Below are 20,704 nucleotides of genomic sequence, written 5' to 3' on the forward strand. Positions count from 1 at the left end.
AGCCCGGTAAGGGGCGGGCCCAACCTGCTGCCCACAGCCCTATCTCTAGCCTACCAGCTTGTTTACTTCCCGGGGTCATTCTGAGTCTTCACAAAAGTTATTTTGTTTTTGTTTGGGGGCCCCAGGTGGCAATGCTCAGGGGCTACTCCTGGCTCTGTGCTCAGGAATTAGTTCTCGAGGTGCTTGGGGAACCATATGGGATGCCGGGGATGGAACCTGGGTCAGCCACATGCAAGGCAAATGCCCCATCTGCTGTATTATCTCCCTGCCACCCTCTCCTTTATTTTTATTTTTTTTGCTTTTTGGGTCACACCCAGCGATGCTCAGGGGTTACTCCTGGCTTTGCACTCAGGAATTACTTCTGGCAGTGCTTGGGGGACCATATGGGATGCCGGGGATCGAACCCGGGTCGGCCGCATGCAAGGCAAATGCCCTACCCGCTGTGCTATCGCTCCAGCCCCCTCCCCTTTATTTTTGCTGTTGCTTCTTTTATTTTGTTTTAGGGCTATACCTGGCAGTGCTCAGGGGGTTACTTCTGGCTCTGCACTCAGGAATCCCTCCTGGCAGTGCTCAGGGGATCATAATGGGTGTGAGGATCATACCTGGGTCAGCCGCGTGTAAGGCAAACGCCATCCCTGCTGTACCATCTCTGCAGTTCTCGGCCTAAAAGTGATCCTCCTGACCTGGCCAAGCAAAGACTATCACGGGAAGGGCCAGGAGCCCGAGTGTCAGGAGGGGCCCGGGGCCTGGGGGTGAGGACGAGGCGCTCACAAGGAATGGCCTTACCAGGAAAGCGTTGGGGTTCCAAGGCCCAAGGCCATTTCCGGCTCTTGGTTAACTGGGACCCACAAACAGGATTCAGAAATGCATTACGGGGCTGGAGCAAAATTACAGCGGGGAGGACGTTTGCCTTGCACACAGCTGACCCGGTTCGATCCCCAGCATCCCATAGGGTCCCCCGAGCACTGTCAGGAGTAATTCCTGAGTGCCTGAGCCAGGAGTAACCTCTTTGCATCGCCAGGTGTGACCCAAAAAGAAAATAAAAGCATCATGTGGCTCCTGCAGCAAAAGAGGTTGGTTTGGGACCCAGGGGTGAGGCAGGCAGGGGGCAGCTTCAGGCCAGCACTCAGGATCTGCCCCACTGTCCGAGAGGCCCAGGGGGCCCAGAGCTGCCCCAGGAATGCTCTGAGTCTTGGTGTCCATAACTTTTACTGGAGCTCAGTCAAGGGGCGCCTAACCCACCCCCAAGCCAAACTGCTATGGGACGCCCAGAGTTTCTAAGAGTCAAAGACATGGGCAAGAATGAGCCGGTGAGAAGGATCTGACCCCAGGATGGGCCCTGGGCCTCTAGTGACTGGTGTTTCAAAACCATCACAAAGTGTGTGTGTGTGTGTGTGTGTGTGTGTGTGTGTGTGTGTGTGTGTGCGCGCGCGCGCATGTGTGCGTGTGTGCACAAGCATGTGTGTGCGCATACACATACACAGTTCAGCATGGGGATTGCCTACATTCGTTTCCGGCTTTCTCTCTAGACTGAAAAGAAAGCAAAGGAATTTACTTAAAAGACTGGAAAATTACAGAAACGAGGTGAAGCCACAAGCACAGGGAGAGGGAGGAGAGACCAGAGTCGGTGTCGTCTGGCTTCTGTCCCTGTCAGAGGCCAGCAGGCGCCCCAGGAAGCGGTCACTCTCAGCCCCTGCCTGCCCCAGGCACTGAGACAGAAATCCCGGGTGGGGACGCCGGGCGGGGGGCTGGGAGTCTGCATGCGTGCGAGGGGCACCCCTGGCCCCCAGCCTCTGTGGCTCCTGAGGACAGAGTCCTCCAGAAGGGAAAGGGCCTGAGAGACGCAGATACCAGACACTGGAGATGAGGTCACAGCTGGCCGGCTCGGCATCCTGCAGCTCTGCAGAGCACGGCAAAGGCAGCCCCTCCGACCGTGCACACACACGCACAGGCATGCACAAACACACTGCCACTGTCATCCCATTGTTCATCGATTTACTCAAGCGGGCACCAGTTACGCCTCTATTTGTCCCAGCCCTGAGATTTTAGCAGCCTCTCCTTACTCGTCTTTCCCAACGACTGGAGGCTCTTTTCAGGGTCAAGGGAATGAGACCTGTCATTGTTGCAGTTTTTGGCATATGGAATACACCACGGGGAGCTTGCCAGGCTCTTCCATGCGGGCGGGATACTCTCAGTAGCTCTCCGAGATATATATGTATATGTGTGTATATATATATATATATATATATATATATTTCCCTTTATGATGATGTCCACACATGCATGAGGCTTGGCCCGAGCGTGTGGAAAGAGGCCAAACACATGCACACATTAATACACATGTGCGCACAGCACACACATGCACACACAGGCATGCATGTACTCATAGCACACACATGCACACATATGCACACATGCACAGCTGTACACATACACATATATTCACACATGCATTCATACTCATACATTCATACTCACACACTTATACACACACATGCACACTGATATAGACATTCACAGACACAAATGCACTGACACACTCACACACACACATTTGCCCACATTTACACGCAGCTTCCAATGCCTCTTCAACCCCCCCCCACTTACACACGCCACACGCGCACTCACGCTCTCGCACACACAGACTGCAGGCTCCGGGGCAGCGCCTCCTTCCTCAGGTGCGAAGTGACAGCTCAGATCTCCCCCTGAAGCGGCTGCAGAGCAGAGACGCCGGACAGACCCCCCAGAGGGAGACGCTGGAGCCAGCAAGTCTGTCAGCAGAGCCGCGGCCCGAAGGCCAGTCCGGGCTCCCGCCACTGACCTGGCCCTGACCTCGCATGCAGTCGGCTCTGGGTCAAGCCTGGCGCCCCGCATGGTCCCCGGAGCCAGGAGTGAGCCCTAAGCACCATGGCTCCGGAACAAAGAGGGAAAAATATTTAAAAATGTAGTTACTTGTCTTGTTGGTGAAAACATACAGTAAAAATTTTTTTTTCTTTTGAAAAGATGGTCAGGGCCAGAGTGATAGGACAGCGGGGAGGGCATTTGCCTGGTATGTGGTCGACCTGGGTTCAATCCCCGGCATCCCATATGGTCCCCCAAGCACTGCCAGGAGTAACCTCTAAGCATCGACTCCCCCCTTAAGGAAAAAAAAAAAAAAAAGCAAAAAAGATGGTCAACTTTATGTGTGCAATTTTTTTTTTTTTTTTTGCTTTTTGGATCACACCTGGTGGTGCTCAGAGGAGCATATGAGATGCTGGGAATCGAACCCGGGTCGGCCATGTGTAAGGCAACTGCCCTCCCCACTGAGCTATCACTCCAGTATGCAATTTTTTTTTGCTTTTTGGGTCACACCCGGAGATGCACAGGGGTTCCTCCTGGCTCTGAACTCAGGAATTACTCCTGGCGGTGCTCGGGGGACCATATGAGATGCTGGGAACCGAACCTGGGTCGGCCATGTGCAAGGCAAATGCCCTCCTCGCTGTGCTATCGTTCCAGCCTGCAATTTTTTTAAAAGACTAATCAGAGAACGAGAACAAGGAAACTGTCGCCAACTACAGAATGAAACAGGTCCCGCTCTGTCCTCCGAGGGGGGAGCGCCTGGCCCGAGATCCCCACAGAAAGGGTCTCTGCCTTTGCCCAGACCCCCAGCTTGCTTCCTCACCCTTCCCCACCAACCCCCACTCCAGGGCGGCAGGGAGAGGGCTGCAGGAGAGACACGGGTCACTCCAGGGCTCTGAGCAGGAGGAGAGGCCAGGAGACAGGGAGGCCGACAGCTGCCTGCTAGAGAGTGCGGGGAAACCCGGAGAGGCCCCCAAAGCCACGCTGGTAAGTCTCCCCCAGAACCCGAGAGCGGTGTGTGAAAGGTGAGGAGGGGCCGGAGCCATAGCACAGCGGAGAGAGCGTTTGCCTTGCACACAACCGACCTGGGTTCGAACCCCGGCATCCCATATGGTCCCCTGAGCACCGCCAGGAGTCACTCCTGAGTGCAGAGCCAGGAGGAACCCCTGAACATTGCTGGGTGTGACCCAAAAAGCAAAAAAAAAAAAGGGTAAAAAAAGGAAGGTTAGCCCTAAGCTGGACATGCAGAGACAAAGCCGGGAGGAGCTTCCCGTGGACACCCCCAGGGCCTGGAGTGTGGGGGGGGGACACAGGCCGTAGCCTCGGGGAGGAGGCTCAGGGGCAGAGGTGTGTTGGGGGAGCCAGGGGCCGCATTCATCTGCTGCTTCTGTGTTTGTTTGGAATCCCCGCCCCACAGTGCTCAGGGAGCACTCCGGGCGGGGCTCGGGGGGCCCCGTGGGGAAGCACCCTGCCCGCCGGTCCATCTCTCCGGCCCCTGCTGGTGCTTTTGAGAGCCGCATTTCGGGAGTTGTTGGCATCAGGGCACTGCATGGAAACGACACGAAACCAACTGGGAATGGCCACCAGGCCTGCTCTGGCCAGGGCCACACAGAGGGCGGGCAGTGCAGGCGAGGACACAGCGCCCTCTGGGGGAGGGGCGTGGCTGGAATCCTGCAGTGAGCCCAGGCCCACGGAGACCACGACCCACAGGGCTTCTTGGTTTGCAGCAATCACACTTTTTTTTGGGGGGGGCGGGTGGAGGCTCACAGCCAGCAATGCTCAGGAGTTACTCCTGGCTCTGCACTCAGGGATCACTCCTGGCAGTGCTCAGGGACCACATGGGATGCTGGGGGTCGAACCCAAGTCAGCTGTGCGCCAGGCAAAATGCCCTCCTGACTGTACTAGCTCTCCAGCCTCACCCCTGCCCAACCAAAGGCCTTTAGTGCTCCTGGGGTCTGCGCCTCTGCCCCTGGCCCCATTCACAGGGTGACACCCAGTGCCCTACTGTGGGGGTCAGGGGAGTTTTAGGCGGATCAGGCCACAAAAGTGGGGTCTAGGCGAAGGAGTGGGGGGGGCGGATCAAAGACTGCCCCCCTTCCCCAGCTCTGTCACAGAAGGGCTGAGGACAGAAACAAGAACCAGGAGGGGCCTTTCTGGGACAAGGAATCAGCCAGGCCCCCAGAGGGGGAGGCTGGCCTGTCCCGTGCACGCCGTAAAGGGAAACTCTCATGGGAAAGACCACCAGCGCCAAAGCGAAGTCGGGGGCCACAGAGGAACAGGTATTTGAGTGACCAGTGAAAAATTCGTAGTTAATGGGCCGGAGAGATGAAATAAAAAACGGCTACCGGGGGGCTGGAGCAATAACACAGCGGATAGGGCGTTTGCCTTGCACATGGCCGACCCGGGTTCGAATCCCAGCATCCCATAGGGTCCCCTAGCACCGCTAGGGGTAATTCCTGAGTGCAAAGCCAGGAGTAACCCCTGTGCATCGCCAGGTGTGACCCAAAAAGCAAAAAAAAAACAAAAAACAAAAAACAGCCACCGGGCGGGCGGAGAGGTAGTGCAGGGTAGGGCACATACCCTGCCCAGCGCGCTGGACCCGGCGTGACCCTCGGGCCTGGGGCCAGGAAGAGCTGAGAGTGCCAAGCACGGCCAAGCCCCCCGCAAGTAAACTGGAACAACCTGAAAGGCCAACGTTTAATCTTGGGAAGTAACTTCCTTCTCTCTCCACGGAGTCTGGTGACAGCTTTGAAGCCGGGCTGAAACACACCTGCAGTGAGTGGCCACAGGGCCAGGGGACATCAGGGTCACCGTCCTTCTCATCGTGGTGGTGAATTCTAATGACCCGAGTCACTCCCCGGCTCGCACTGACATCAGCTCACACCTGGACTCCACCTGGCTGAGATTTATTTCCTCAGTAGAAAAGGAAACGGCGCCGTTCGAGATCACCCCACTTCCTGGTTGGGGAGGACCAAGGAGCCCCCAGTGCCTCACTCCCGGGGGTCTTAACCTCGCGGTCTCCCTCCTGCAACGTTCCCGCCCTTTCATTGTGGCAGATCGACAGGGAAGTCAAACGGTACAGGGCCAAACGAGGCCCCTGCACCCCGCGGGCAGACCGGGCCAGTTCTGTGTGCCCGGTGGCCAGCGTCCACCCCCGGACTCGGCACAGGGCCCTTCCCAAAGGACAAGCCCCACGGGTCCCCCAGAAGCTGTTTCTGAAGACAGGAAGTGCTTGGGGGGGATCTACAAGGAGACTCCCCTGGGGGCCAGACCCCTCCCACCCACCTGGCCTCCCAACTGGCCTTCCCCTGGCGCCACTCGACAGGCTGAGTGGCTCTGGGGCAAACGGACCCCGAGAGAGCAGCGTCGGGCTTCCTCCCGCAGAGTGACCGTGACGGTCCTCGCCGGCGCCTGGCGGTGCGGCCGCCCCAGTCCAATCCGGCGCTGACCCTCGGGCCTGACGCCTCACAAATGGGGCAAGGGGACCCCTCATGGAGAGGAGGGGCGGGCCCGGAGCAGAACCTGCCAGGACCCTCAGACTTCCGGTCTCGGGGCCTGTGAGAAGGACCCTTCCGTGGGTTCGAATCCCTGGTACATATTTTCCTACTCAACAGAATATTCAAGACTTGTGTTTTAGGCCACAGAACCGTCCTGTGGGAGTTTCCGACCAGCCTGGTGGGCGGGTGGAGCCCGGGAATCGAAGACGCACATGCGGCAGCCCCATGTTGGCGTTTTATTTTAAAAACCACAGCCCGGTGACCACGTTGTCTTGTCCACCACTTTTCTTCATAGAACAAGATACAAAAATTGGGGGGGGAGGGGGCGATCGGGGAGCTGGGTCAGCTCTGCGGGCCAGGCCCAGCTGGACGCATGATGGGGCCGAGGGCGGCAGGAGAGGCCGAGTGGACAGTGGGGCCCAGGACGGCTGTGCTGACCTCCGAGCCCCAGGCCCCGAGTCCCCGAGCTAAGCCCGGCCGGGAGGAGGAGGGGTGCGTGTGAGCCCGCGGGCGCCGCCCAGGGGGGCCCCCTCTGGGTCAGGCCCTCCCTGCGGCGGTGAGTCCACCGGGACAGCCCGCCTCCACCGCCACTGCTGCCGCCTCATTTCGAGTCCTGGTCCTGCTTCTCGTCCAGCAGAGCAGAGTGGATCCCCAGCTTCTTCAGCTCTTCCACCAGGTCCCCGTTCTGGTGCATCTGCAGGAGGATATCGCAGCCCCCCACAAACTCGCCGTTGAGGAACACCTGCGGGATGGTGGGCCAGTTGGAGTAGTCCTTGATGCCTGTCGGGGAGAGAAGAGGGACGTGTCACGTCGGCAGGGGGCGAAGCTGGCTCTGACCCGCCCCGCCCAGGGAAGGAAGCGGGGGTCCCCGCCCGCACTTGCGGGGAGCCGGGCGGAGCTAAGGGGAGCCCGCTTAGGCCAGCCCTGCTGACCACCTGGCCCCGGCTCCCAGGGATGGACCAGAGGCGGGCGCTCGGGAAACGGTGCCGCCCCCAACGGGTCCCACGAGCCGTGGCACCTGGACGGGTCCATGGGGGGCACAGCAGACACACCAATGAGCAAACGTCCCTCCCAAACCTCCAGTTTCCAGGGAAACAACCTCAGAACCCCTTTCCCATGGCTGCAGATGGGGGGGTCTCTCGGGGGGTCCTGGGAAGGGAGGGGACCTGGCTGGGCACTGAACTCACAGGGGCTGGGCCCGGGCAGGGCCCCGGGAGAGAGAGGCCACTCCTGGCTCGAGCTCGGAGCAGTCCCGCCGGCTTGGCCGCGCAGAGACGGGGCCACCCTCTGGCAGGCACCGAGGGCAGCTCGGGGCACACCGTGGGAAAGCGCTGTGGTCCCACCCCTCCCCCATTCCCACTCTCCGCGCCTCCCTCTGCATCCTCGGCCACTTTCCCGTCTGTTGAAATAACGTGGCTTTGACACTGGGTCAATTTGGTCCATGAAACGCGATGGTTCTGTTAAAACCACACCGTGCGATAATCGCTACATCTGACAGAGGGCTGGTCTGTCTGTGGGCCACAGCTGGCGTGCTCAGGGCTTACTTTACACAGCACCAAGGGTCGAATCCGGGTTGGCCTTTTTTTTTTTTTCTTTTTGGGTCACACCCGGCGATGCACAGGGGTTACTCCTGGCGCTGCACTCAGGAATTACTCCTGGTGGTGCTCGGGGGACTATATGGGATGCCGGGGATTGAACCCGGGTCGGCCGCGTGCAAGGCAAACGCCCTCCCCGCTGTGCTATCGCTCCCGCCCCTAGGTTGGCTATGTTTAAGGCATAGTACTATTTCTCTGGCTATGTTAGGCTTCATATTCTTTTGTTTTGTTTTTGGGGGTGACAGCCGGCGGTGCTCTGGGCTAACTCCTATTTCTGTGCCCAGGGATCACTCCTGGCGGGCTCAGGAGACCATATGGGGTACTAGGGATCAAACCCAGGTTAGTCCTGGTGTGAGTCAAATGCCCTACCCTACTGGACTATTGCTCCGGCCCTAAAAGGCAGATTTCTAAATGCCATAAACAAACATACAAAAATAACACTCCCTGCCCCCCTCCCAAAAAAATAAAGAAGAAAAAAATCATCCAGCACAAATTCTTCAAAGTCCAATATTATGCAAATGAAGAAATCAATCAGGCAAAGAGTGTCTTTTTAACGTAAACAGACCCAAGGCAAAAACATGTGCTCCTGACACCCTATCATTAATTTCCAGACAAATGACCGAGTTGGCTGACGTCACCAATACAGTCCCCAGACGCCACATGCCAGCCCGCACGCAGCGGCCGCCTCGCTCCCAGAGAGCACTTATCTCTCCGCGCCAGACCTCAGCACGGTGTCAGCCGCATTTGTCACCCACCGTCAGCTGGGCGGGGGCGTGGCTCGAGGGACACAGCACCCAGCACCGACGAGGCCCGGGACAGACGCCCCAGACACAATCAGAGGCGGCGGGGCGTGTACTCGGAGGGCGATTCCACCCGTGAGCCCCCAGGTGTCCTCCCGGCAGGGGTGAGTGCCAGAGGGACACGCGCTGGGCCCCACTGAGCAGCCAAGCCCCTGGGCCACGCCCCCAACCCCGGCTTCTGTTCCACGCTGCCCTCAAACACGAGTGATCCTTTATCAGCGACACAGTCAACGGGAAATCTTTTTTCATATTTCTGATGGGAATGAAGAAACCTTTTAGACACAAAATTTCAACGCTGGGTCGGAGTGACAGCACAGAGGGAGGGCGCTTGCCTTGCACACGGCTGACCTGGGTTCGATCCCCGGCATCCCATAGGGCCCCCAAGCCCACCCAGGAGTAATTCCTGAGTGCAAGAGCCTGGAGTAACTACTGAGCATCACTGGGTGTGACCCCCCGACCAAAAAAATTTTTTTCAATGCTCCAAAACCTTCTGTTCCACGGACACACATGAACCACGTGTTCATAGGATGTCGGCTGACCCGGGCTCTGCTTTCCACGAATGACACGAGTCCTGCCTTTCCACCACGGTCAGCTTCTGCTCATTTCTCTGGGTCCATGTCCACGATTTTTAAAACTGAGCCAAAAGGGAAGTGAACTTACTGCCTGAGCACGTACCCGCAACCACACACTGGGCCCTGCAGGACAACGTTCCATCTTTGGAGCGAGCAGGGAGATGGAACAGGGTTGAGGCCCACACCTTGTGTGTGCCCGACCCAGGTTCAACCCCCAGGACCGCCGGGTGCCGAGGTGGAGGCCCCCAGCACCTCAGGACCCTGTACTCAGGCTGAGCCTTGAACCGGCAATCGGGTTGGCTGAGTATCACTGGGAGTGGCCCCAGGGCCCTGAGCACTGCTTAGGAGTCGCTTCCAGCCCACACACTGTCTCTGCTGCAGCTGTGAGATTCCGCCTCCCAGGTGTCCTGCTGGCATGCCCTGGCATCCTCCTAGAGGCTGGACAGACAGTGCAGTGGGTAAGGTGCTTGCCTTGCACGTGGCGGACCAGGTTTGATCCCTGGCACCCCTTGGGGTCCCCCAGGCCCACCAAGAACGATCCCTGCACGCAGAGCCAGGAGTAAACCCTGAGCACTGCCGGGTGTGGCCCAACAACAAACAAAGAAGTCGAAGGAAATGTGGCTCACCGTAGGCTGCTTTGAATAATACACGCCCACAGTTCATAAGTGGAAAATGAAAATAAATCCCACGGGCAGCTGGTGAGGCGCTCCGAGGGCTGGAGAGGGCACAGGCCTTGCCAAATGCAGTGCCAAGTTTGATCGCCGGCACCCACCTTTCATATCACCGGCCGTTCTTGCAAGTATCAGTTCTTACGAATATCCCTTAGGAGATGACTTAGAGGGGCTGGAGCGACAGCACAGTGGGTGGGGCGTTTGCCTTGCACGTGGCCGACCCGGGTTCGATTCCCAGCATCCCATATGGTCCCCTGAGCACCGCCAGGAGTAATTTCTGAGTGCAGAGCCAGGAGAAACCCCTGTGCATCGCCGGGTGTGACCCCCCCCAAAAAAAAAAAGACTTAGAGCAACTCAACTAGTGCACTCAGTGCAAGAAGGAACGTGAGTGACAAACGTTATTCGTCCCATCAGGAGCCGAACATGCTGAGAGCCGAACTCCGCGCACGGAACAGGGAAGCGGGGTTAGGAGGCTCTGCCACAAAACTCGCTTTTCCGTTACCCATCGCTCCACTGGGAATATTAACACGCTGAAGAGTCAGGCCAGAGCGGAGAATGTGTGGCAGGAAAATCCCCCCCGGGCCTTTTAGAAGGCGCTTTCCAAACTGCATCACGGTCCTGTACATTTGACCTCCAGCTCGGTTTGGCCGACCAGTGAGCCGACCGGAACCACTTCCCTGCTCCCTGTGGACTTTGGAGCTGGCTTAGTGCGTGTCCCTGCTGGCGTCCCAAGAAGCCTGCTCGGATGTGAGGGCGATCTGGCTGCGACATCTGTCACCCCATTGATCGCCAGGGTTGATTCGGCTGATCTGGCTGGCCAGGCGGGTGTCCCCTTCCTCCCTCACCGCTCCATGTGCGTCCCTCCCGAAGCTGCGCGCCTTCCCCGAATAGAGACGGACCGGTCTTCGGTGAAGCCTGCTCATGTCTTATTAGCCTCAGTGTCCTGATCCGCAAAGTGGGAACCATTCACAGCCTCAAGACTAAACAAGACACAGCCAGTGAGGAGGTCAATGATGCTCCCCCCAGACAACGTGGCATTCCCTCCACATCCTGTCCTCACTCCTGCCCACAGGGGCACACACTCCTTTGAGAACTGACGCATGACAAAAGGCGCAGGCACAGAAGGCAGGAGAAAGACCCTCGGAACAAGCAAGGCAGTCGCGCTGACCAAACCAGGATCACTGAGACTCTGCACCTTCCAGAGGCTTCCACACAAAAATCTCCTCTAGGGGGCTGGAGCAATAGCACAGCGGGTAGGGCATTTGCCCTGCACGCGGCCAACCCGGGTTCAATTCCCAGCATCCCATATGGTCTCCCAAGCCCCACTGGGATGATTCCTGAGTGCAGAGCTAGGACTAACCCCTGTGTATCGCCGGGTGTGACCCAAAAAGAAAAAAAAAAAATCTCCTCTAGGGCTGGAGTGACAGTGAGACAAGTAGGGCGCTAGCCTTGCATGCGGGTGACCTGGGTCAGATCCCTGGCACCCCACACAGTGCCCCGGGCCCCATCAGAAGTGATTCTTGAGCTCAGAGCAGGGCCTTGCATGAGGCCAGCCCGGGTTCGGATCCCCCAGGCCCCACCAGAACTGAGCAGAGAACCAGGAGTGACTCCTGAGCATCGCCAGATGGAGCCCCAAACTGGAAACGACCAAACAACCCCCTCCGCTCAGTCTTTACAAACATGGCTCTAGAGGCCAAGGTCCAGTGGGGAGGCGCTTGTCTTGCATGTGGCCAGGCTGAGTTCCCTCCCTGGCACCTTACAGGGTCCCCTAAGTCCAGCCAGGAGCAAGCCCTTAGCATCAGCAGGCGTGGCCCCTGCAAAAAAGTCTCTAGTAAATGTTAATTTTCTGATGAAAAAAAACTAAAGCAGAGAGGCTGGAGCATCGCACAGCAGGTAGGTTGTTTGCCTTGCAAGCAGCCAACCCGGGTTCGATTCCCAGCATCCCATAGGGTCCCCTGAGCACCGCCATGGGTAATTCCTGAGCGCAGAGCCAGGAGTAACACTTGTGCATCGCCAGGTGTGACCCAAAAAAGCAGAAACAAATAAATGAAAATAAAAATATAAAAAAAACCCTAAATCAGAGAGATTTACTTATAGCAAATTTGCACCCCCGTTTCCAGGGGTCTTGAGCCCAGGTTCTTAACCCGAGTCGCCTGAGGCCGTGGCCCACACCTGTCACTCCTGCCTGTGTGCCGCACTCACGCCACACGTCTTCATCGCCTCCACTGCATTTTCTACGCACCCCGGGCATGATTCTGAGCACTTGGGCCAGGCGGCGCGTTTCTGAGACTGAGCCGTGCCCAGCGCGACTGCGGCCGGCTCCTCCGGCTGAGACGACGCTCATCATCCCACGGCCACGCCAGCTGCTGATTCAGCTGCTGCAGACAGCCCCGGGGCTTGGTGCCACGGTTTATGAGGTCAGGCCCCGTGGCACGGGCGAGCTCACCTGTTGCTCCTGACTCAGGCCGGAGAGAGCCTCAGGCCAAATCCAGTCCCCGCCTGACTTCGGAAATAAGTTTTATTGAAATGAGCCACGGTCATTCACGTATGGACTGTCTGAGGGCAGAGCCGGCCCACAGGGAACCAGGTGGAACCCAAACTCCATCACTGTGAAGGGACCTGCCACACACACACACACCCCTTTGTTATCTGAATTTTTAACTTTTGCCAATGGCATCTGTTTTCACTACTGCCTCAAACTCCCTGGCACTGGAAAGGCTGAACATTATTTTCGAACTTTAATAACCACTCAACTGCCAGGAAGGTGAGAGGTGGTTCAATTGATAGACACGCTGCAGGGACTCCACGCTGGTCTGGACAGGCAGAAACTCAAGTGTTTGCACTCTAAAGAGCGCAGAAGAGGGCTTGTGGCATGACAACAAAACAAAAGCACCTTTACCAGGGGCACATTGGGGCGATGCCCACGGGGCCCTGGTGGGCGGCCACAGAAGACCCGTGCCCTACGCTCTCAGGAGGACAAGCCCCAGACACAGACGGGCACGCGGGCAGCTGTGCTCGTACAGGGGCCAGAAATGCCTCCCAACATGGATCACGGTCCATTTGCAACAATGGGCAATTTTCATCGTTTTACAAGTTTGGCCAACGAGGACCTTCTCCGTGTCCAACGGCAAGTAACGACGTTGTTTGTGAAGACCAGGAGTAGTGCGCAGATAATGGGGACCTGATCCCTGTGGACTGTCTTCCCGTGTCTCCCCCAGGGACGAGAGCCAGTACAGAGATGACACCGTGGTCCCTGGGCCAGTCTCGGCCTGCCCGTGCCACCTCCCTGGCTCCCGGCACCCGGGAGGAGACGTTCTCATGGGGCACCCTCCAGCCGGGCCCTCTGTGAAGCTCCGTGTGGTCCAGCACAACAAACCAGGCAGTGCCAGGGGCAGTGCCAGGGTCCTTCCTGGCGCCAGCAGCTACCCTGGGCCCGGGAAAGGTGCACGCTCCGTCTCTGTCGGGCAAAAGCAAGCCCCAGCCAGGCTGCCAGGGTCTCTGAGCCCGCGGAGGCTGTGATGACGCTTCCTGTCTCAAAGTCCTACCTGGCCCCGGCCCTGCCCGCTGCGGGCGAGGGCTGACACCGCTGGCCACCTGCCCACACAGCAAACCCATCCCTGTCAACTCCCCTCCCAGAGATGCGGGCAGACGATGCTCCTGAGACGAGGGACCCTTCCTGCACCCCAAAGGCTGTTCTGACGGAACTCAGCAGTGCCAGGGTGCGATTCCTCTGTCTGAAGCCTTAGGACCAGGAGATGGGGCCAGAGACCCCAGGACGTCAGGACCTCCCATCCTGAGCCGGTCTTCAGCTTGTCAGCACTGTGCCCGGCCATCCCCTCTCTGGTTCTGGCCTACGGCAGAGAACAGACCCCCACACCGCAGCCCCTCAACACTGTCTACCCAGCGAGCGGCCCTCCCCACCCCTTTCCCCAGGAGGGGAAATAGATGTGGAGAGTGGGGAGGGAGGGGGGCAAAGAGACACCGCAGAGCTGGTCCTATCTATTCCACGCAAAGCCACGGGGCCGTGAGGGGCTGCACAGACCCCCAGCCCGGCCCCAGGGGGTGTTCTCATTCCAGGAGGCCAAAGGGGCCAGAGCGGAACCCCTGATAATGCGGCCTGTCACTGGCATCTGGGTGCGCCGTCCCACGCCCGCTGGCTTCAGCCCACCGACGCCCAGCGCCAGGTGGGGAAGAGATAAGGGGGGAGAACGCTGCCAACCCCCCTGAGCGCTGGGGACACAAGCGATAGGCACCTTGCGAATGCTTTCCTGTCTCGCTCCCCTCCCCAAAGCCGGCCAAGAGAGGATTCGTTATCCTCCGGGTTAACCAAACCTGGGAAACCACCCAAGGCCGTACAGCTGGCTGGGCACGGGGACTCGCCACTACAAATCTGGACTGGCTGGTGGCCTGGTGTCACCCACAAGCCAAGACCTGGGCTGCTCTCTGCGGTCCCACCTGTAGAATGATCTAGAACCCGGGGGCCTAACACGGCTCTGAGAAGCCCCGCACTCCCTGCATCTCAGTCCACCGGGACTGAGATCAGGGGACTTCAGGCCGTCGCGGGCGGGGGGATGGAGACCACCCCCCACTTCTCTGCCAACACCGGGCCGAGAAGCAAACCCAGACCGGCCGCCTTCTTCTTCCCCAGCACCGGTGGCAGGAAGGGATTGCACAAGCTGCAGGCCTGGTGCTCGGCAGCTGACCGGGCCCTCCCTGATGTCAGAAGTCACCCCAACCCTGATGGCCCAGATCTGACCCCCGTGCCCCAGGCAAGCCTCAACGAGGGCCCTAGAGTCCCTCCCAGCTGCCCCCGCCCTGGGAACCTGAAACCCACTCCCCAGCCTCGTCCTGGCACAGCGCTGGGCCCCAAATGCCCTGGGCCCAAAAGCGGAATGGGCCCACCCCCCGCAGGGTCAAGTGCACCCCGAGCCCCTCGCGCTCGAGGCCGCGCCTGACCTTACTAACCCCCAGCAAGGGCGCCGCGGCCCTCCCCTCACTGCAGGCCGGCAGGCAACCCCGAAAGAGCTGCCCTCGGCGGGGTGCCGACCCGAGGTGGCCGCTCTCTGTCCCACACTCCCCCCGGGTCGGTGTCAGGCGGCGCGCGGACTGAACGCGCCCCCAAAGCGCATTGCAGGTCGGGGTGCGGGCGGGGGGGTCCTTCAGGGCTTAACCCACTGCCCGCGTGGACAAGGGGAGCGGAGCCCCGGGACCCCCGCGCCCAAGGCCAGTCGCTCACGTCCCCCACCCCGGTCGCGCCAAGGCAGAGCGGCACCCCGTGTCCCCAGCCTGCTGGACCCCCGGCCCGCAGAGCCCGAGCCTGACCTTGCCGGAGCTGAGGGTCGTCCAGCACGTTGTAGGCCGCGTAGTCGCGGACGCCGTGCAGCCGCAGGATCTGCACCACGGCGTTGCTGAAGCCGCACTGGGGCTGCTCCGGGGTCCCCTTGAGGAAGACCACCACCTTGTCCCTCTTCACCATCGTGTCCAGTTGCTCCGCCAAGCCGCCCGAGCCCGAGCTCGAGCCCGAGTCCGAGCCCGCGGTCCGCACGCCTGGGCCCCACCGGCCAAGGCTGCCCGCGCTGCGCCCCCAGCGGAGCAAACCCGCCGCCGCGCGGCCCAGGGACCCGCTCATCCCTGCTGCCTCGCCGGAGCCCTGCACGGCCGGGACCGCGGCCTGCAACCCGGACCCCTTCGCCCGGCAGTGGCCCGCCCCCCGACGGCTCTCATTGGGCCGAATCCAATGTGCGCTCCCGTAATTGGAGCACGCCGGGTCTCAATTACCATATTCCACCAATCAGATTGCTCGTCCCACCCCTCTAGAGGTTGGAGGCGGTCATGACGCCGGATCCTCCCGGTCCGCCCACCGCTTCTCTGTCAGCTGATTGGAGAGAATGGTGGTCCATCAGGGTCACGCCCCTAGGCAACGAGAGGCCAAAGGGACGGGAAGACGACGTCCCCGCGAAGGCGAGAAGTATCCGGCCGGAACCTTCCGGGAGGCCCGGGCAGCTTGTGGGCGGGGCTTCAGCCTTCTGCGGAACGCCGGGACGAGGTCACGTTCGGACGCAGCTTCCGCTTCCGGGGTGGAAGGTGGTCGGGTTGTCAGGGCGACGGAGCTGAGCCGCCGCGGGGCTGGCCCGCCGTGTCCCGCTCCGCTGCGCCCTTCCGGGCCTCGGGAGGGTCGCGGCCGCGATCGGGGCCTCGCGGCGGGAAGCGAGGGGCGGGCGGAGCGCGGGGCCCGGGACTTGCGGTCCCCTGCGGGGCTGCGGCCTGGCCGACGCGTCCGCGCGCCCGAGCCCGCGGCCCGATGAATGGGGACCGGAGACGGGCGCGATCGGCTGGGCCGGCGGTTCCGCCGGAAGGCGCAGGCGGCCCGGCCCGGCCCGGCGTGCTCGGCGGCGAGTGCTCGGTGAGTGCCCCGCGGGGCTCGGGGCCCGACTCTGCAGCCTGGCCGCCGCGCGGGGTTGCCGGTACCCCGGAGCACGCCAGGCTCGCAGAGAGAGCGTCTCCCGGAGGAAGCTGAGGCATGACGGCCCGAGAGCCGGCCGTTCATGTGCAATTTTCCTCCCACAGCTCGCGAGCACTGTTGCCACGGCGATAGCGACTGGGCGGTGTCGCTATCTATCAGGAACAGTCAGAGAAGCCGGCGGTCGCGATAATGTGCGCAGAAGAAGTGGTTTCTGCTGGGCACTGAGCACTGCTACAGATCACGACTTTAACCCTTGCGTGTGTTTGAAATCGTTGCTCTCAGTGGCCGGGGGTGACGCTTTGGGGGTGCGCGACGGTATTGCCGGAAAGCGTGTCACGTGCCCAGGAGGGGACTCTTGTTGCAGATTAGCACGCGGCCCAAGGCTGAGAACGAGCTCCAGTGCTCTTTAGCATATTTATTTTATGCCCCGCCGTAACGCTCACGAGCTACATGTTTGGTGGGTTTCTTATGTGAGACCCAAAATGATCAGCTTCATAAAGAATGCTTTTTTTTTTTTTTTAACAGATTCATTGATTCGACCTAAGCTGGCGTCCGGTGAACTCGGCGTGGACTGTTACATCCAAAATCTCTTTCACTTCACTCCTGAGTCTATCATTGGAAACTTGGTAGAAAATAAAGACTGACAGGGGCCCAAGCGGTAGTCCAGGGGGTAGGGAGTTTGCCTTGCACGCAGCCAACGGGGATTCGTGCATTTACGGCATTCCATATGGTCCCCTGAGCACCACCAGGTAATTCCTCAGTGCGGAGCCAGGAGTAATCCTGGGTGATCGAGCCTGAGCATCCTGGCCTTTTGGGTCACACCCGGCTATGCACAGGGGTTACTCCTGGCTTTGCACTGAGGAATTACTCCTGGCGGTGCTCGGGGGACCATATGGGATGCTGGGAATCAAACCCAGGTTGGCCACGTGCAAGGCAAATGCCCTACCCGCTGTGCTATGGCTCCAGCCCCAAGCCTGAGCATCCTGGGTGTGACCCCCCCCAAGAAAAAAAAAGAAAGGGGGTGAGTTACGACTGATAGTTTGCTCTAGGAAGCAATCTACTGCATACTGTCAAATCTGCTTTTGTGTTGATTGCGAGTGGTGGGGGCGTGTTTTTCAGGCTTCTTTGGAAGAAGAGTGATAGTGGGCAGTGACTAACCGCATATAGTGTGTAAACTGGCTTCAAAACTTCAGTGAAGCGCTTTATTGAGCTGATAGTACAGCTGCCAGTCAACATCGAGAGGAATCCTTGAGCCCAACATTACAGGGATTACGGCCTTGCCGTGTACGCAGCTGACCCAGGTTTGCTCCCTGGCATTAAGTCTGATCAGCTACATCTGGTCAGCCGTGAGCCCCGCCAGCGTGATCCTTGCGTGCAGGGCCAGAGGTTAGCCTCGAGTACCAGTGGGTGTGGCCCCCAAGACAAATTACTCTTTGGCTAGGAAGCCTGTGTTCATTCCAGTGATCGGCTTTCCGGGTGTGGGGCAGTGTGGTCGGAACTCGGGAAGGGGAGGCTTGGAGAAGCAGCTCTTCTCTCACGCCTGACTGGGTGGCTCCCATCACAAGATCCCCAGACCCCGTTTCGAAACCAGAGAAATGGAGGTAGTGCATCTCAGTTAGGTTCTTAAAAGGAACCCAAAATGTGAAGTGCTCAGGCTGAACGTGATCGTGGTTTGCTTTGAACTACGCCCTTCTCGGAGCATTGGAACCAGGCATCAGTCATTGACTGAAACAGGGCCGAGTGCGGACTGTGCGTTTAGAAAGCATGGACCAGAGAGATCGTGTGCATGTGCTGACGTGGGTTAGTCCCGCCACTACGTATGGGTCTCTGAGCAGTACTGGCTGTAGCCCAAAAAAAAAAAAAAAACAAGAAAATAAATAAGCAAAGCTGTTTTATTTTTTTTCCACTTTATTTCAAAACTGAGGTTTACAAAGTTGTTCATGATGTACTTGTTCAGGCATTCAATATTCCACCCCCAGTCCGACCAGCACCTGACCACGTCCACTGTCGTTCCAAGCAAAAGCTGTTGAGCTGTGTTCAAAATACTTCTTCTAGAACATAGAATACTTCTAGAACATAGAATACTTCTAGAACATTACCTCCCGGGCTGAGCAGTTGTTTTTTTTTTTACTTTTACTTTTTTTTTTTTTTTTGCTTTTTGGGTCGCACCCAGCGATGCTCAGGGGTCACTCCTGGCTCTGCACTCAGAAATTACCCCTGGCTGTGTGCAGGGGACCATATGGGATGCTGGGAATTTAACCCGGGTCAGCCGAGTGCAAGGCAAACGCCCTACCCGCTGTGCTATCACTCCAGCCCCCTCCTTTTACTTTCTAATAAACCTTTCTATTCAAAAAATTTTTTTAATTCTAAAGCCTCAAGCTCATGTGATTGGACATAATCATTTTGAGGTTTCTCTTAAAATCATAAGAACATGAAAAATATGAGGGGCTGGAGTGAGCATGGCATCTGCTTTGCAGGCCCAGTTGACCTCAGCTAAATCTCCCAACACCCCACTTGGTCCCCTAGCCCCTGCCAGAAGTGATCCATGAGTGCAGAGCCGGGAGTAACCCCTGAGCATCACCAAGTGTGGCTCCCAAACCTTAAATGGGCAATCCATGTACACATGTTTTTGAGTGTTTAAACACAAATAACTGTTAGTGGGCAAGTAGACTAAACAGGGATGAGGAGGGAAGCAGAAACCTCAAAATCCTGGGATTTGGGGACATCATATAATTAGACCCCAAACTAAATAATCTGTTGTAAACACGCTAGCACGGCCATCCTAGCACTGTTTTTCTTCTCCTTGCTTATTTATAGATGAGACTATGTTTGGCAAACTCTCTCCTCCCAGACATTGGCCGCTCAGCCCAGAGTCGACAGCCTCGGGGGTCTGCAAACATCTCTCCCTGGCAGCGCGCCATGAAGAATCGGGCTTCTTGATCCCCAGACCTACCTTTCTGCGAACATTCCCTCCTGGCACCCAGCCTCCGCTGCTGCATCCTGCAGGGGGTGTGACGGGGTCCACGGTGCAGAAATGTCGGGATCTGAATTCCCCAGAGCACATGGCCATTTTCGAGAAGGGCCCTCTTGGTTCTGTGCAAATGGGCGAGACTGAGTGACAAAGAGCTGTTATCCTTTGTTCCCACGGTGTCTGCAACCCTGGAATGAATCGGGCTCTAGGACACCCTAAAAACAGTATAACATGCAAGGAACAGTGGCGGTTCCCAGCGTTTCTAGAGTGGGCCACAAACTTTCCACTCACCATCCCTCATGCTGAGAGATTTGAACATGATTTCTTTTTTTCTTTTTGGGTCACACCCAGCGATGTGCAGGAGCCATTCCTGGCTCATGCACTCAGGAATTACTCTCGGCGGTACTCGGGGGACCATATGGGATGCTGGGAATCGAACCCCACATTGGCTGCGTGCAAGGCAAACGCCCTACCTGCTATACAATCGCTCTAGCCCCTGAACACGATTCTGCATTCATAGCAATCAAGACCTTACTGCTAAGATCCTGAGTTTATTCTAAAACATTTTCAAGCTATCCTGTCCCTGCCTTCAGCCATGCGCCATAAGCGGTTGGAACCCAAGGTAGAAGCAGGTAGGCCCTTGTCCTGCCCGGAACGCAAAGGGAGAAGTACTTCCTGCACTCTTGCTGTCTGCCTCTCAGGCAGCTGCTCTCTGAACGCTCAGAGGGGTCGGCTTCACATCTGCAGGAGTCAGCCTGGAGTCAGGAAGCCAGGCCCCCAGTGGCACCCCTTTCCTTTTTAGGTCCTGCTCTCCTCTGGATAAAACCAGGAGACCTGGTTGGTTGTGTCTCGGGCACGGAAGAATGGGTGGGAAAGAAATTCCCCCGGGGTGCTCAGCAGAGCTGCCTCTGGTTCTGGGGTTTGGAGGGGGCGGGGAAGGAGATGCCTGGATTTCTTTCCCATGCATCCTAAATCCTCCATGAGTGTTTCATTTGTGTGTGTGTTTTAATTATTTTTGTTGTTTTTGTGCTACACCTGGCCGTTCTCAGGGCTTCCAGCTCTGCACTCAGGAATCATTTGGGGGACCATTTGGGGGTGCTGGGGTCCACTGTGTGCAAGACAAGTGCTTTACCCACTGTACTATCTATCTCTTTGGCCCTGATGTTTTTTGTTTTTTTCTTTTTGGGGGTCATACTCGGCGATGCTCAGGCGTTACTCCTGGCTTTGCACTCAGGAATCACTCCTGGCGGTGCTCAGGGGACCCTATGGGATGCTGGGGTTTGAACCCGGGTTGGCC

General features: G+C 58.2%; 1 protein-coding gene, 1 long non-coding RNA gene and 1 other non-coding gene across 3 annotated transcripts; 2 read left to right on the forward strand and 1 right to left on the reverse strand.

Moving 5' to 3' along the window:
- Positions 1 to 6,557: 6,557 nt before the first annotated feature.
- GLRX5 (glutaredoxin 5) lies at positions 6,558 to 15,710 on the reverse strand. The gene is made up of 2 exons (XM_004619574.2): positions 15,296 to 15,710; positions 6,558 to 7,115 (listed from the first exon to the last, which is right to left on the reverse strand). Exons 1-2 carry the CDS (start codon positions 15,600 to 15,602, stop codon positions 6,937 to 6,939), a joined length of 486 nt encoding a protein of 161 aa, XP_004619631.2. The 5' UTR covers positions 15,603 to 15,710; the 3' UTR covers positions 6,558 to 6,936.
- A 146-nt stretch (positions 15,711 to 15,856) lies between these two features.
- Positions 15,857 to 18,317, forward strand: LOC129403643 (uncharacterized). The gene is made up of 3 exons (XR_008629349.1): positions 15,857 to 16,376; positions 16,962 to 17,062; positions 17,556 to 18,317. It is a non-coding gene; the product is annotated as an uncharacterized LOC129403643 (long non-coding RNA).
- Positions 16,405 to 16,675, forward strand: LOC129403970 (small Cajal body-specific RNA 13). The gene has a single exon (XR_008629590.1). It is a non-coding gene; the product is annotated as a small Cajal body-specific RNA 13 (non-coding RNA).
- Positions 18,318 to 20,704: the final 2,387 nt, after the last annotated feature.

This window comes from Sorex araneus, chromosome 3 (assembly GCF_027595985.1).
Source record: "Sorex araneus isolate mSorAra2 chromosome 3, mSorAra2.pri, whole genome shotgun sequence".
Classification (NCBI taxonomy): Eukaryota; Metazoa; Chordata; class Mammalia; order Eulipotyphla; family Soricidae; genus Sorex; species Sorex araneus.